The sequence below is a fragment of the Lutra lutra genome, chromosome 5 (genome assembly GCF_902655055.1).
Source record: "Lutra lutra chromosome 5, mLutLut1.2, whole genome shotgun sequence".
Lineage (NCBI taxonomy): Eukaryota > Metazoa > Chordata > Mammalia > Carnivora > Mustelidae > Lutra > Lutra lutra.
The window spans coordinates 39,976,559-39,993,086 of record NC_062282.1 but is presented as its reverse complement, the minus strand read 5'-3'; the positions used below and the strand labels follow the sequence as shown (position 1 = coordinate 39,993,086).

Here is a 16,528-nt window from a genome sequence, read left to right as displayed (position 1 = left end):
CCTCAGGATGTTGGCAGGATTCAATGTGTTACTAAAAATGGGCCTTTGTGGATAGAAACTTAAGAGTTTTAAGTGAAAAAAGAAAACTTATGTAATTATCAGTGACTCCAATGACTTCATTTGTTCTGAAATGGTTCATTACCAAAGATTGAAATAGGGTCACAGGAACACGGCTTCCCAGTAAGGGAGAAGCATCTCTCTCTCTCTGCAACCCCTACCCCGCCCTCCCATCTCAGCCAAGAGTGTCACCGGGGAATTCATCAGGAGACTCTTCGTGGGGGTTTGGATTTACAAGCTTCGCAACTGTTCCATGGATGCCTACCTTCACGGTGGTTCCCAGTCCTCTGCCTCCTAGCTGACTTTTGGACCTTTCCCAAACACTAAATAACAGGATAGGGAGAGAAGACGGTTTCTTTTCCAAAGTGCGAAAGCAGAAGGCTGGGTGACTGTGTTCCCCGAGCCAGGGTCTCACTCCAGCCCCCTGGCTGATACCTACTCCAGGGCTAGTTTGTGCAGGCAAAGGTCTGGGAGGAGCTGGGAGGAGGGGAGCAGTTGTCCCTGACAGCCTCCCTTATTCATGGCCCTCCCGGTCTCAGCCAACACTGTATTTCCTGGTACCTCTCTCGGGGTTGCGAAGGAGGAGCAGTTGGATCATTTGATTAGCTTTTTCCCAGAACAGGGACCCTCCCATCTCTGTTTACTTCCCAGTGACTGAAGGAGGAGGCCCAAGAATGGGGCGCCTTCTGGGGCTGCTCCTGAAAGAGAAACAGCACCAGGGTCAGCCTTGGTTTTGCTAAATGTATTAATGTTCCCACCTCAGGTAGACACCTGCTGACCGCTTTCCTCTGCCCTCCCTACCCCTGGGGAAAACCATTTCTGGTGGTCTCACTCCAGCTATCCCCACAGACAACGGAGACACCCCTTGTTGCACGTGGACACCTGTCAAATCATTTTTTTAATTTTCAATTGTGGCCCAAAAAAAGAAAGAAAGAAAAGAAAGGAAAAGAAAACGGAAAAAACACATAGCATACAATTCACTGTCTTAACCATTTCTAATCATACAGTTCAGAAGGGCCAGCTATAGTCAAATTACTAGCTGCCAGATCTCTAGGACATTTTCCTCTTGCAAAACTGAACCTCTAGAGAGGTAGACCCCATCCTACCGAATAAGACCCGCTTCCCCTCCCTCCAGCTTTGGCAGCCACCATTCTACTTTCTGCTCTCTATGAGTTTGACTACTTTAGATAACTCATATAAGTGCAAATATACAGTATTTGTCTTTTAGTCACTGATTTATCTAGCTTACTGTCATGTCCTAAAAGTTCATTCATGACGTAGCATGTGGTGGGATTTCTTTCTTTTTTGAGGCTGAATAATATTCCATTTATTCATGCATTCATTTTCAATGGACTTTCAGGTTGCTTCCATCTTTTGGCTATTGTGAATAATGCTGCAATGAACATGGGTGTGCAAATATCTCTTTGAGATCCTGCTTTCAATTTTTTTGGATATATACCCGAAAGTGGTATTGTTGGCTTAGGCTCCTGCCCTTGGATGCATTTTGATATTCCTATATCCTTTCCACATCAACTACCCAAAGCCTTCAATTGGGTAGAATGCTTCCTTCCTCTAAAATCATTCCCTCAGGAGCATGGAACAAATAACAGGCTGGCCTTTGCCCCAGTCTTAAGTCAAAGCACAACATGGACTTTTCATTTTCAATCTCTGGTGCCCTGCCAGGCAGTGCCATCAACAGATGAATGCAGAACTCAGTTCAATCACCCTCCATCCCCCAGCAGACCTCTCTGGCATCTTCAGCAAGTCCTGCCATGGGGGTGAGGTTCTACTGCTTTCTAGACAGTCACTGGTGTTCTCCTGGGACTGATCATGGGTTCCTATTCTGTGAGGTCCTTGGCTCCAGCTCTCTTCCCCACGGGAAGACGTGCTAGTTGAGCATAGTTTGGTCACTTTTGCTAGACAGCCCAGCAGTGGAAGAGGGACAGTGGTTTGGCCACCCACCCAAGCTGAAGAGCTTTGATCTTCTGTGAGAGGCGCCCATCTCCTTTATGCAGCAGAAGAGGGAGAGACCTGCAGGGAAATCGTGGGAATGGTTCTTTAGTCAAGCCTAACACACAGACGTGCACACACACATACATGTGCACACACAGGGGCATCGAGTGTCTTGCCTACTCCACCCTTCTAATTATTCCTTTTCCATTTCCAGCTTTTGACTTGGAATTTTTGGCTCCAAAAGAAAAGAGGTAAAATTTTTTAAGACTACTAAAAAAGTTCTCTGAATTTTGTCACTCTCTTTTGTGTTCACCTTATTTATCAAGGTCACTACTGGCTTTATATATAAGTAGAGAAGTATTCACAAAAAGTAGATATCCTCAAAATAGCAAAAGAATCATTTCTTTGATTTTTGTATCACCCTCTTAGACTTTTTAAAAATGCAAATACACCTAATAGGAGCAACTAACACTTTACTGTAATTTAGTTTGTCAGATGGCTCTCCTCTGGGGGATGTGGGGGAGGCAGGAAGGGGAGAGAAACACAGAAAGCAGAGTTGGGGGAACATTAACAAATTTCATCTATTTCCCAATTTTTCCTAGGATCAGCTCTGTGTGTATTTCAGCTAGAATTTCACGAATCTTTGTGTTTCAGCACTTGTCTACTTAGGAAAAATTGAGTGAACAAGTTACCAAAATCATTTTTGACATCTCAATTTTACAGGCTGGTCCCATGTTATGAAATATTGTATGGGAAGGAGGCGTCCCCAAATGTTTATCTGTTTGTCTCTCATCCTAATTAAGTCCATGTGGATCCCATGTGACTTCAGAGTATGAGGACCGTGTTTCCATTTTTTGTTTTGTTTTGTTTTGTATTTTCCTTTAATGTGTTGCTTCAATTAGAGAAGGAACACATCAATATTTGGATTGAGAGGTATGGTACAGAGAGGGGATTGTTTGGCTCATAAGCTATCGAGGGAATATATGAGCTCTTAAATCATCAGAAATAAATATCCTGGTATTAGTTAAGACACTTTGGGATAAAAGAAGAAGAAATCAATTTAAGCTAGCTGAAGCAAGATGTGGAGGGTGGTCTGAGGATAAGCAGTGTCTCCTAGAGCCTGTGGCTAGAAAATGCAGCCCAACCTGAGGAACTAAGGTCTGGGAAGCTTGTCAGCAACCCAGGAAAAAACACTGCCTCTCATTCTTGCTGCCCTCTGCACTTGTGCTTCTCCTTTTCTCTTTCATTGCAGACTGACTTTCCCTGGTCACATTGCAAAATGGCTGCCCCTAGTCTCCCGGATTGACGTGTTATCAACCACCTAAAGGGTAACTAGCTAATAATTAGCCCCAGTTCTTGGGAGGGAGAACCTGATTGGTCCAACTTGGATCAGCCTCCACAGTGGCCTAATGAATTACTAACAAAGGGACAGAGTCACACACTAGGGGCTCACCTAGGACACTGGGGATATGTTCTCAGAAAAAGGAGCTTTATATGCATTTGGAATAGTCCCTGTTCCAGGTGAAAGCTATCCAGAGTTTCCTGTATTTCCTGTTTGTAACCTGAATGTCCCCAGCTCCCATCAGCTATGGGCACAAATGGAGCCCTGATCACAGTACCAAAATTATATTGGACCTCAAACTTGCACAAGTTCCACCAAGGGTTCTCTTGAGTGTTTATCTGAGCTCATAAAAGACCAACTCCAGCTGGGTCCTCCCTCACTCCCAAGGTATGCCGGCTATCCACCAGGCATTATGACCACACGTGACCACAACACATGCACCAGACAAGGTCCTTCACCAAGGTGCCCCTCAATTTTAGTGTATGGCTGTTGTCTTGGTGTCATTTTTAATAATGCTCCCTTTTATTCTCAAAAGTGTCCTGGTTTGTATGATAAATTATATGTTCTACCTCTATCGAATGCTCAGGATTTACAATGGTCCAAGGCAAGGAGATCTTTGTGAATCCTGTTAAAGAAGCTTCCAAGAAGTGCATTTTGTGCCCCCAGGAGTTTAGAGTGCCAGAGAAACCCCCTTTGACCTAAATTAACCAAAGAGGGAGGTGTTTATTGAGTGACATAACCAAACCAGGAAAAGGACAAGGGGTAGAGTTTGCCTCAGCAGCCACTAGATTCAGGACTCCAAACACCAGGGAACTCATTCCTTTGCTGTCTGCTTTTTGTCTCTGCTTCTTTTAGTGTATTAACTTTATTCCTCAGACTTGTCCTCATGTGGGGAAAATTTGGACACTATCCTCAGCTCTGGGCCTGTGTCCTCAAAGCGTCATGACCACAGAACTCAGAGAGCTCTCATTAGGAATCTCGGGAAATAGACTTTTGACTATGGTTGTGTCATATGACCATCACTGGACCCATCACTATGACCAAGGATGAGACACTGCGATTGACAACCACCCCCAGAATCCTACTAACAAGAGGGGAGTGCTGTCCCAGGCAGATAAGACAAAGAGCTCCCACCAGTAAGACCACTTGCATACTCTTGTACCCTTCTGAACCCTGGTTCGTACACCAGCAGTGCCAAGTCCAAAATGAGTCAGCAGGCTGATTGGATGCACCATATGGGAAATCTCTCTGAAAACCATCCCTCCTAAAGGATACACACCAAGGCATGGCTTGTCTAAGGCGATACAACTTCTGCCAAAAGATGATTTTGCCACAGCTTTTAAACATATGACGCAAGATTTGTGCTGTGAGAAGTCCCCACTTACAATTTAAGTATTTCTGTTCAGAGGGATAAAAGAAAAGAAAACAAACACATGAGCTCTAACACAGGGTCTGTTTATGGCAATGGATCAGGCAGGTCTCCCTCACTTTACTACATCCCCTGACTGCTTATAACTGGTACATTAGTTTAAAGGGACTCCAGGTCAACTTGATAATGAAAACAGTGTTACCTTCTGTAATTAATTATACAGACAAGTTATCCAGTCTCCATTTTTCTGCATCGCTCATGGTACTGACTTTCCATTTTTTAGTTTTCAGTTTTTAGAAAACAAGTTCTTGTTAAACCTGCATCTATTGACTTTGAGGATGCTTCTAGGAAATCATTAAATATTTTTAAAACCAAAGATCACTATAGTCTTGTTAATTTCCAAAAGAGGAGTCCACATCTGAGAGAGACAGAAACCCAACTTGAATTATATCTGTGGTGCCCGGGAGACATCCCCAGTGTAGAGGAGTAAATGTGAAAAGAGAAAACAATCATGGACAATTAGCTGGTTCTTGGCTAAATGTGATTCCACTGTGAACCCTAAGCCCCTCCTTCCTTATTCTCCTCTCGGCCACATTTCCAGTTAGTGAAGCAAAGAGGGCCTCTGGTTCATCTTGTTTCTCTGGAATTAGGCTCAGCACCCTTTTCCAGTGACGACTTCAAAACCTGTCCCTTCTTCTGGTCATCACTGTCTTTTCCCTGATTATTTTTAAAACCATTTTACTGGAAAACTGCTTGGCACCAAGCACCTCTTCTTTCAGTTAGAGCAGCTTCAAGTTCCCATTGGCCCACACCTAATGCTGCCAGCTACTTGCACGTGAATGAGTGTGAGGGGGAGATATTTCTTTTAAGACACTCCCCATTTCTATTGCCAGTGGGAACCAGCAGCTCTCTCCAAGCCCATCAGATCCGGTGGAACCCTATGGAACAGACTGTGGGCACTGAAAGCTCTGCTGGGCTGTAGACCCTAGTAGAAAACAGACTAGATTCAGTAGGGGAGATTGACTGGTCAGTTTTCTGATTACTGGCTTTTCCAAGGGCCCGTGAGGGATTACAGCCTTGACACTTCCCTCTGAGGTGCCTAGCAAGATGTCACTGCCTGCGGGAGTCTCTCCTTGAGTTCCCATCTTGGCCCAAAGGAGGCCATTTTTTTTTTTAAAGATTTTATTTATTCATTTTACAGACAGAGATCACAAGTAGGCAGAGAGGCAGGCAGAGAGAGAGAGGAGGAAGCAGGCTCCCTGGTGAGCAGAGAACCTGACGTGGGGCTCGATCCCAGGACCCTGGGAACATGACCCGAGCCGAAGGCAGCGGCTTTAACCCACTGAGCCACCCAGGCGCCCCCAAAGGAGGCCATTTTGCATGTTGGCAGGATGACTGGCTCTCCTCTCATCCCCCTTCTCTGATTCATGAGTTAGGTTGGAGAACTGGACACGTGCAGCACCATCCCTTCCTATCTCACTTCCTGAGACGCTTCTTCTAGACTCAAGCTTTTTATATTCTCCAGAAGCTTCCCAGGACTGAACTTTGGTTTGCAGAGGTGAGGCCTGCAGTTCCAGGTGGGCATGTCACGCAGGGCAATATGAGAAATCTTGAAAGCCACCTGGGACCTCCTCCTTGCTCTCCAGTCTAACTTTATCAGCAATTGAGCAGACATTCTTGTCTCCAGCCCTGGGCCTCCTATGTCTATGTCTCCCTAGCTTTGAGGTTTAGAGTGGAAAAGAAGGGAAGTAATTCATTGTCACCCTCAAACTCCAACGCTGTCCTCGGAGTGAAGAGGAGAGGAGCCAGGGGACTGCTGGAGAATTCCTTGAGAAGACCATAAGCACCTAAACATGACAAACTGATGTAGGAAAGGAATTGCTGACCAACAGGAAGACTGAGGAAGAGATGCGGAAGAATACAGGATACCTAACTTGTGTTTTTCTCCTGGGAATTCCACTCAAAAAGTTGATGCTGGGGTGTGGGGTCAGGTGGAGAAATTACGCTGAGAGAGGGGGAAAAAAAATGAAGCAGAAAGACCTTGACAGCAAGACCAGTAGCCATCCTGGAGTCTTTTAAAGAATGGTGGCCTTTCAAAAAAAAAGTGCCTTTCAGGAGTAGTTTCATGGCAAAGATTGTGAAGAAGAATCATCAGTCATTATTAAAGGGTTGCTTAGAATATCTACCCAGTAGCTGCTGGAGTTTGATTTCCACAAATGTTCTTGTGATCTTTGAAGGTACTTCAAGTGGAATTGGGAATTTAACTAAAGTTTTCCCAATATAAGAGCTTAGACCTGCAAGAGGAGTAAGAATTTGGTAGGAGAGGGAGGCAGGGAGTACTCTTACTAACAATAGGAGCTCAACTTAGGCCAGTTGTTCTCCATCCATTAGAACTGCCGAAGAAATTCCAAACCATCCCAGTGCTAGAGTCCCTTCCCACACCATTCAAATCACGAACTCTGGGAATAGGCCAGGGTGTCAGTATTGTCAAAAACCTCCCAGATGATTCTGGTGTGCAGCTGGGATGGAGAAACTGTGTTCTAGGCTAAGGGAACATCAGCCATCTGTGCCCTGCCTGCTTTGATGTTGGGCGGGGGAAGGGGACATCATTTTTCCCTAATGAACTAAAGCTTTGCTACTCAAAGAGTGGCCCCTGGACCAGCTGCATTACCATTACCTTGGACCTTGTTCAAAACTGCAAAATCTTGGGCCCCACCCTTGACCTAGACCTATTGAATCTGAACTGTATTGGGGAAATGTTTCTGAAACTTTAATGTGCATAGGAAACACCTGGAATCTTATAAAAACACGGATTCTGTTTTAGTAGGTCTGGGGTGCAATCCAAGATCCTGCCTTTCTAACAAGCTCCCAAGTGATTTCAACGCTGCTGATCCATGGACCACACTTTGAGTAGCAAGGCAGTAGAGGACTTGGAGCAGCAAATAGAAGTTGCTCAAAGAAGAGTGCTCCAATTTTGGACTGCTCTGTAGGAATGGTGCCGAAAAAAATTGCATGGAACATCTTCAGGGACATTAAAGATACTGGAGATTTTATAGGACCAGCTGTCATTCCCAAGGCAGCAAATTAATAATTACCACCATCAAGAGATGCCATTGCTGGGAACTTCCAGAAACTGCCAGTTGGGGCTGGCACCAAGGGAAACTACAAGAGAAAGAATCACATTAACAAGACTGCTTAGCAAGTTGGAACTCTCTTTGCATACCAGCACAAGTCACACTTGAGAACAAATAAATTGGCTGTTCCTATTCCTTGCTATCTGGAGGAGAGAATGAGTCTTTCCATATGCTTCACACTGAAATTAGAAAATAGTTATTTCTCATCAGGATCCCTGTTGGGGTGAGGTCTGCCTTTACTCTACAAACATTTGTTGAGTCCCTCCTTTATACCAGGCAGTATGCTAAGACTTGGATTTGGAAGGCTAGAAACTGAGGTGGGGATTGGGGGGAAGCTAGCTGTAGGGAACTAGAATTGCAACCAGCCCTCATCACAGAGTACACTGTGGCCTGAGAGAAGAAGGTTAAGCTGGGATGGTGCTTATAAACATCTTAGCTGTTATGTAAATCCCAGGCCTAACATCAGTTGATGTCAATTTCAGAAATAAGATCATATATGATTCATTTGGAATCAGGCAATGGAAAAGCCAATGCTGTTACTGGAAGCAATTTGATGCCGCTGAGCTGCTCTAGGATAAAGGCTAAGTACATGATATTTGGGAATGAAATCACAGCCATGGAAGATATTGTATGACTACACTGGGGCCGCAATACTGGAACCAGTTTTTGAGTTTGGTAAAGGTTTGGTTCTAGGTAGGAGATATAAGTAGGAGCTTGAACCTTGGGCTGTAGCTATCCTCCCCATACAGAAAGCCTTGCCTATATCATCTGGAAGGTCTCTTCCAGTCACATGTTTTAAACCAGGATGCTCAGAGGTATGACTGGCCTTTCCTTGTACCTCGTGTGAGGCCCAAGGGCTTCCTCTTTATAGAGCCATGCCTACCTATTGTCAATGTAGGAAAACATCTTAGTCACTAGGTACTCTGATGGCCAGGGGCAGGGGAAATGTGGAACAAAATCACTGAGGAGCTCTGACACCTCAGCAGAACAAGGAGCACAATATGAACTTAGTGTTAGCAGCAGGAATCAGGAGCTGTGTGGGGAAGCCATTATAATTCCGCCCCCCTCCCGCCTTACAAAGACACATTAGAGTCTGAAGCTCACTGATGTGAAATGACTTGTATAAAGTTGCAGGGTAATATCATTGGAGAAGAACAGAGGTTTTCTGATTTCAAGTACCAGAAATCTATCCACAGCCTCATAGAACTGAAGTTAATGAGGAGGGAAATGAGAAGTGATTAAGAAACAGAAACTACAGAGGGAAGAGTCTGCTCTTACAGTTGGGCATATACATGCAAAAGGAAACATGTAATCTTCTTCATTTGAGGGGCCCCCATGTTGGGGGCACACACGACAGACTGAGCAACTACTAAGGCAATGGAAGACTGGGTCCCTCTGTTCGAAGGAGTGTACAGTATCACTCTTGAATAGAACAAATAGAATGCATATACACAATAATACAAGTAACACAGGCCCAGAATATCCACCTAAGTGATGACAGCTGTATGAGGAGCCAGGCGGCAGGGAGGAGAGAAGAAGGCTTGGAGGTAATTGAAAAAGCGTGGGGGAAGAAAGGAGATTAGTAGAAAGCCACAATGTTAGCATCAACCCCAGGAAGGCACTCCTGTGAAGGCAGGTTTAGGTGAGCCTATGGGGCCAGAACAGAGCCCTCCAAAGGACTCCAAGGCCATAGGACTAGAAGAAGTAGAGAATGAAATTCTCCCAGCCAAGTGTGGTTGGAAAGAGAAGAGGAATAAGGAAAGCTCCTCTGTTACAGACAGAAAGGAAAAGGACAGGGAGATCAGAAGCCATGTGCATATTGGAGCACACTTATGAGAACAATTTGGTAAAATTAGTTAAACTCCTTACCTCCACAGTTTCTCCCCCTTTCCAAATTATCCTACCTTCCATCTCAGATTGTTCATGCTAAAATTTTCTATTCCTGCTGAACATGCTATCTAGCTAGTAGCGACTGCTTCTCTTAGCCTCTCCAACTTGACAGATTTGTGAAGGCTTGAGTAAGGATGAATATGCACAGATTAAGATTCTTCTTATTCAACCAACAAAGAAAACAAACCCTACTGCTGGAAACTGAGAGATTTTTAAGATGTTTAATGGATCCAAATTCGGAGGGCCAAATAATCTAGCATATCCACGAGCTAGCTATACTCCCTCCATATAACAAGGGGGCTCTGCACCAGAGACAGGAAGAAGATCCCATGAACCGTCCTCTTTGTTCAGAGACACAGGTGTGTGCCCCCTGTTGAGAACAGAGCCCCTGTTCCTACAATAGATGTGGACTCTCCTTTCCACTGTGATCTGTGCCCATTGGTACAGGGCCAGTTGGGACTGACAGTGGAGCATTGCTGATTGAAGTTCCACCCAAAGAACACTGTAGATAGTGAACAACAGAGAGCAAGGCCTTGGAAGTAGTGGAAAAAATTTCTACCTCTTTCCAAGAAAGCCAGCATGACTCAGGCCTGTGAGTGACCAGGAAGTAGGCTGTGTGCTATTCTGTCTGTCTCATTTCTGGTGACAGGCCTAAGCTAATAGAACCTGCACTCCAGTGGACCCACTTGAGTCTGGACAACACCTACACTAGGTGGCCTGCTGAATCCCTCAGGATGGAGCCAGAAATCAACCCTACAAGTTCTCTCTGATAATTCTGATACCTTAAGAACTAAAGACTTCAAGGGACTTAGAATAGAAATGACTTAAAATAAAATTTTAGAAAATTAACATCCTCAGTAACACATGACCTTAATGAAATAGGGACAAAAAGTCATGGCTGAACCCATTCTGAAGTGAAGGGCTAACAAGATACAACAGCTACCTCACGTGCCTCAACATAAAATGAAAACGTCGAGGAGGAAAGGTGGGTTGGCATGGTAACAAAGTACTGCAAGGCAACAATATTTTCAATAACACAACCAAAATATGCCTCGAAGGCGTAAGGAGCCAAGCTGATGTGGTAGCATTTCAATCAGTAATGTGGAGATAAACCTAGAAACTCCTCCAGAAGAGAGAAAAGGAAAAAATACATAATTTTTAAATGAGATAAAAGATGGCAGATATGAAGTGATTATCATTCAGAGAACAGAGGGCTAACCCAAGAAGAATAGATTTCTAGTTCTAGAAACTGGAGTACCTAGAACAGAAACAACACTTCAAATCATGATAAAAAAGAAAACTTAGCAGTGAAGAAAAAGTCCTGAATCTGCAGATGTAAAGGGACAATTGGCTCATCCAGAAAAATATTCTGGGGCACTCCGTCAGTTAAGAGTCTGACTTTTTTTTTTTTAAGTTTTTTTTAGTGTTTTTTTTTTTTTTTTTTTACTTTTTTTGTTTTTGTTTTTGTTTTTTTGAGAGCAAGAGAGAGAGAGCAAGCACAGTGTGGGTAGGAGCAGAGGGAGAGGGAGACGCAGACTCCCTGCTGAGCAGGGAGCCCTCCACACTTTTGATCTCAGGACCCTGGGATCATGACCTGAGCCAAAGACAGATGCAAAACCGACTGAGCCACCCAGGTGTCAGAAGAGTCCGGCTCTTGATCTCAGCTCAGGTCTTGATCTTGGGGTTATGAGTTCAAGCCTCATGTTAGGTTCCATGCTAGTCGTGGAGCCTACTTAAAAAAATTTATTTAAAGGACGTATTCTAAAACATATTCTAGCAAAACCTGGAATTACATGTCTAAGTGGGTAAATGGGAATGCATCTAACCAGAAATAGTACCCACAAATGAAAAAGACTGGACAAGGTCTCAACTTGCCTCTGCAAATGGAAATGCCAGAGAAACAATGATGCTGTATTTACAAGATTTTGAAGTGAAATCCAAGAATAATAATGAAATCCAAGAATAATAAACCAAGAATATTATACCCATGTTGATTTTCATCTGTGAAGCCAAAAGAAATGCATTTCTAGACATAGAGTCCAAATACACACTCCCCATGTATCACATTTTGAGAGAGTTATTTGAAGATGTACTCTGGCAAACTAAATGATAAATCAAAATTAAGATCCCAAGAACAGGAAGTAAATCATAGTATAAAACACTGTTGAGAAGGATTTAAATGGCAGAGTTAAACAAAAATAATTGTTGTAAATGTATATCTAGATATAAATGTCAACAATAATTCTTAACATTTCTGAAACCCTTAAAATGAAACACAGATATTACAGCAGAGAGGAATGGGAAATGAAAAGGAAGAAACTCAGAGGAAACAAAACCAGGGAGCAAAAGAAAACTAAAATATAAGTTTTTTAGTGCTGTGATTCATAGATTCATAGTCACAGAGAGGTAAAAGAAAATATTGTGTAACAGGGTTTTATATTAAAAAAAAAAAAAAAAAAAAAAAAAAACAGAGGAGAGAGCTCCTGGAAATTAAAACTAGAAAAAAGGTTAACTGAAATTTAAAAGTCAGTAAAAGGGCTAAAGAGAGTTAGTAAAAGCTTCCAGAAGTATATTCAAAGAGAATAGAAAATAGGAGGAAAAAAATACAAATAAAAAATTTAGGAAATTTGATGTATAACAAATAGGAGTTCCAGATATAGAGAATGTTAAAAATACAAGAATGAAATATCCAAAGACATAAAGCAAGAAATGTACCCAGAACTTAAAGACACAAGTCTCCAGGTTAAGGGACCCATACATTACATGGAAAAGGGTCTGCACAAAGGCATCCTGGTGAAATTTCAGAACAGCAGGGATAAAGAAGACATCAGACACAAGCCACATGCAATATGAGAATGGTAGTAAAAATAGTATCAGAATGTGTCAGAAGTAACACTGGACAATGAGCAAAAATGAAGCATTCCTTATAACATAGAAGGCATACAATTTTACCCTATAATTCTCTCAGGTTTTCCCTCTGAATTCCCTTCCTCCCTGTTGTACTATCTGTGTTTTAAGAATTGTTAATAATTCTTGCTGACATGAATGTCTATATATTTACAACAGTCATTTATATTTAACACTTTGCTTCACCATTTTCAGTTCTCCCTGCCAGTCCTTTATACATCAACTTATTTCTTTGATCTTGGGATGAAGATAGACAATGCTATTTTCAAAGTTGCTGGGACCCGAAAAATTTACCTCCATGAACCCTTTCTCAGGAAGCTTCTGTAAGAGGATGTACTCTACTAAAGTGAGGAAGGAAATCTGCATTAAATAGTCCAAAAAACCAAAAAATCTGATTGCCCAAGGACAGGTGAGTAGGAATTGGTGAAGCCAGGTTCTAAGCATAGATCTTACAATTCTTAGTTTGATGTTGTTTCAGCCATAATGGGATGAGAGAAACTGGTACCACCACCAGCCTCTGTCTCTACCATCTACCCATACAGCATCCCTCTGGACCCAGGAACCTAGAGATGGTCTTAGAATTGTCAGCCTGGTGCTCTCCCTTGACTGGCCCTGACTTGTGAGTTGAAGCCTATTGGTCAGCTCCACTCCAACCAGTTCTGCCTTCAGGTGCATAGAGATACTAAAAAGTATCTGAGATACTAAAAAGTACCAGCTAAGAAAGAGCAAGGACGACATGGACGTATTCACCACTATATGGCCAGTGTCCAGTTCTACTTGTAGTGATGCTCAATAAATGTGTATTGTACTTTCTGCAAGGTTATGTATTGACATTGTGGTTATCCTTTTGACCATATGTACTTCTTTATTCATTCATTTAAGCCTTTCTCAATATATAGGCTTATGAATTTGAGCATTCTGGATGGGAGAGGAAAGATTTGGGACCAAAAAGTGAGGGAAGAAAGATATCATAAAACTTTTAGTGGATGGGAGCAAGCTCCCTAGCTGAGCCAAATAATCTTGTTTCTCTTTTCCCCATCCAGGAAAGAAGCAGCAGTTCTAGGCCAGACTCAGAAGACCGCTTTGCTAAAGGAAATGGCTAACAAAAGCAGAGGAGGGGACAGCCAGGACAGGCTTAAAGCAGGTTTGGGTTCACTCACTTAAATGCAGTGTATTGCCTACCACACCTAATTGCATGTGGCCCGAACAAGCAGGGATATGGGCAGGAATAAACTTGAGATGGGTCTCCGGAGGCCTTGGAGACAGGCATGAAGGGAATGCAGGAAGCAGTTAGAAGTTGTTCACTACAGAGCTGAGACCCCTGGGCAGGCAAGGGATGTAACCAGGTTTGGTTTCTGAAGATTCAGAGTCAGCATGACAGATAAGATCACATAGAGAACTGACTCCAGAATCTGAGCACTGGCATCTTGAAGGCGATCGGGAGAATGGGAATGTGGAGCTCAGATGATATACTGAGGAGCCCCCTGCACACAGTCCACACCTTGCAGTGACCACTGCTATCTATCCTTGGAAAGCAACACAAATCTCATGTCATTACAGCTAAGCGTCAGCCTAGAAATTGAACTTTGATATTGAGGGTTAATGCTATCTAATACCGCAGTTTTCAACTGGAGGTATACTAGAATAATCTGGAACATTAAAGAAACGAAACAAAACACAATGCCTGGGCTCACCCCAGACCAATTAAACCAGGATTTCTGGGTATGCAGATTGGGCGTTGGTATAAGTTTGAAGCTACTCCCCGGCTGATTCTAACAGGAGGGGATTTAGAAGCCAATGGGGCCTTTCTACAGAAGTGTGTGAGAGAGGGTACGATCTTGGAAGTTCTCAGCCACAACTTGTTGAACCAGCCAAAGGATCAGAGCGCCAGAAGGAATTTTAACCACTTAGAGATCCCCATTTCCCTTCAGGTGCCAGGCAGGAAAGTGGAAGAGGCAGGGAGGCATGCCTCAGCAGACCACATGGGCCTTCAAGACTCAAAACAAAGTAGGAGAGAGTAGGGAGCAGTGAGGACTGAAGGAAAGAGCACACAGTCCCAACAGGGAGGGAAATGGGACTCGGCTTCAGTTGCCCTTCTGCCCCCATAGTGATTCGGCCCCAGCTATAGCCACTCTGTGAAAATGCAGGCACCACATTGCTAGAACTTCTAATTTCTCAAGAGAAGGTGGAAATGTAGATTTTAACATTAAATCTCCTGATTTTTAAGTGTTGGCAACTAATGCCTATTAGAAGAAGAAAAAAAAAACAAAACATTTTTTTCTATAGGCAAAGCACACAGTGTAGGCGAGTTGCATCCAGAGCACACCCCTAATGCATCATAGCCTTCCACATGAGAGATAAAGGACTTGAGTCTGGTTTTCTCCTCAAGCTCTGGACACAGTGACTCCGGGTTTAGCATCATCTTCATTTTCCACTTCTGTTTTGTTTGAGGTGCCAGGGAGCTGCTGTCTGACACAGTCCTAGAGTCATCGCAGGTGGGGACGGCTATGAGCGGGGGTGGGAGAGGTCTCTCTGGAAAGGCAATTGAAGAAGCTCAAATTTGATATCCAGACGTGTTAAGTGTTTTGTAAGCCCTGTGTAATCTGCCAAAGAGGCAGACCAAAACCTTTCCGTTGACATTTTCTTCAACACCAGGCTTGTTTTGAGAGTCTGGGCCAGGTGACAATGATGGCACCAAGAGCTTGTTTTCCCAATTGGAGTCAAAACATTTGCCGAGCAACCCCATAAATTGGCTAGACAAAAGTAAATAGGAAGGAGAGACATGGGAAAGGTGAGGTGACCACACCTCCCTGGGTGAAAGGAACGGGGAGGAAAGTGCACTGCAAGGGAGGGCAAAGAGGAAGCAGGCATGGGCGACGCAGTTAGCTTGCACTATTCATGCTTTCAGTCCTCCACAGATACTTATTTGGCACCTACTGTATTCTAGGCACAGCTTTCAATGCTACAAACAGTAGTGAATCAGGCTAACCGAGTTCCTGCACTCACGGAACTGACACCACTTTCCCGTCACACGTCTTCCATCCCTGCATCCTGGTGTCATCGCTCCCATCTCTCCATCACCACCAACAGCCTCTTCTTAAACCAGAGGGGTGCAACGTGCTCACATCCCCCACACAGTAACCATCCAGAGCTTAGGACTCCTGTCAGACTTTGCCCTTTACAGAAGGTTGGGGAATGCAGAGACCCTGTGCTACCATCTTTGTCGTCATGAAATCACACATGGGTTGTGAGGAGCCTTACTGTCCTAAAACTGGCATTCATTTGTTTCAGACGGCACACCCTGGAAAGTTGGAATATATCAAGGAATTTACCGTCTTGTCTCTCTTACCTTAAATGGGTTGTTGTTCCAATTTCTCACCCTCTACGATTTTTAAATTTAACTGTGAAATTTTCTTGGAGTTGAAGGGGTGATCTTTAGTCTTTGAACCTTCTCTTAGTTGGAAGTCTCATTTCACAGAATCCCAGTTAAAACACATTCATGTGGTAGATAATAAATTCAAGCCAATTGCATAAGTACAGTAGTCCGTTAGAAAGGACAGCAGTCCCCACAAGAATGGGTGTAATTATTGGTTCATGTGATAGAATCTTTGTTCCATTCATTTTCTTTATCAAGAAAGTGTATGAAGAGAGGGGCACCTGGGTGGCTCAGCAATTAGAGCATGTGACTCTTGATCTTGGGGTCGTGAGATCCCCACATTGGATGCAGAGATTACTTAAAAATATGATCTAAAAAAAAAAAGAATATGAGGAGAAATGGTGGTTTGTGACCATCTGGAAGCCTCGTTAAATTCCACTTGTTTACATCTGTAGAGGTAAATTTCTCTGGGCAATGCTCTTAATTACCACTGCATGGAT

The 16,528-nt window shown here is 43.4% G+C and overlaps 1 protein-coding gene across 1 annotated transcript in view; it reads left to right on the top strand.

Annotated features, from left to right (window-relative positions):
• LOC125101136 (uncharacterized) overlaps positions 1-16,528 on the top strand; it is a 95,386-nt gene that overhangs the window by 25,161 nt on the left and 53,697 nt on the right. Inside the window, exons 6-7 of the mRNA XM_047731776.1 lie at positions 2,225-2,261; positions 13,696-13,796. Coding sequence (XP_047587732.1) covers positions 2,225-2,261; positions 13,696-13,796 — 138 coding nt within the window. The remainder of the gene's footprint in view (positions 1-2,224; positions 2,262-13,695; positions 13,797-16,528) is intronic.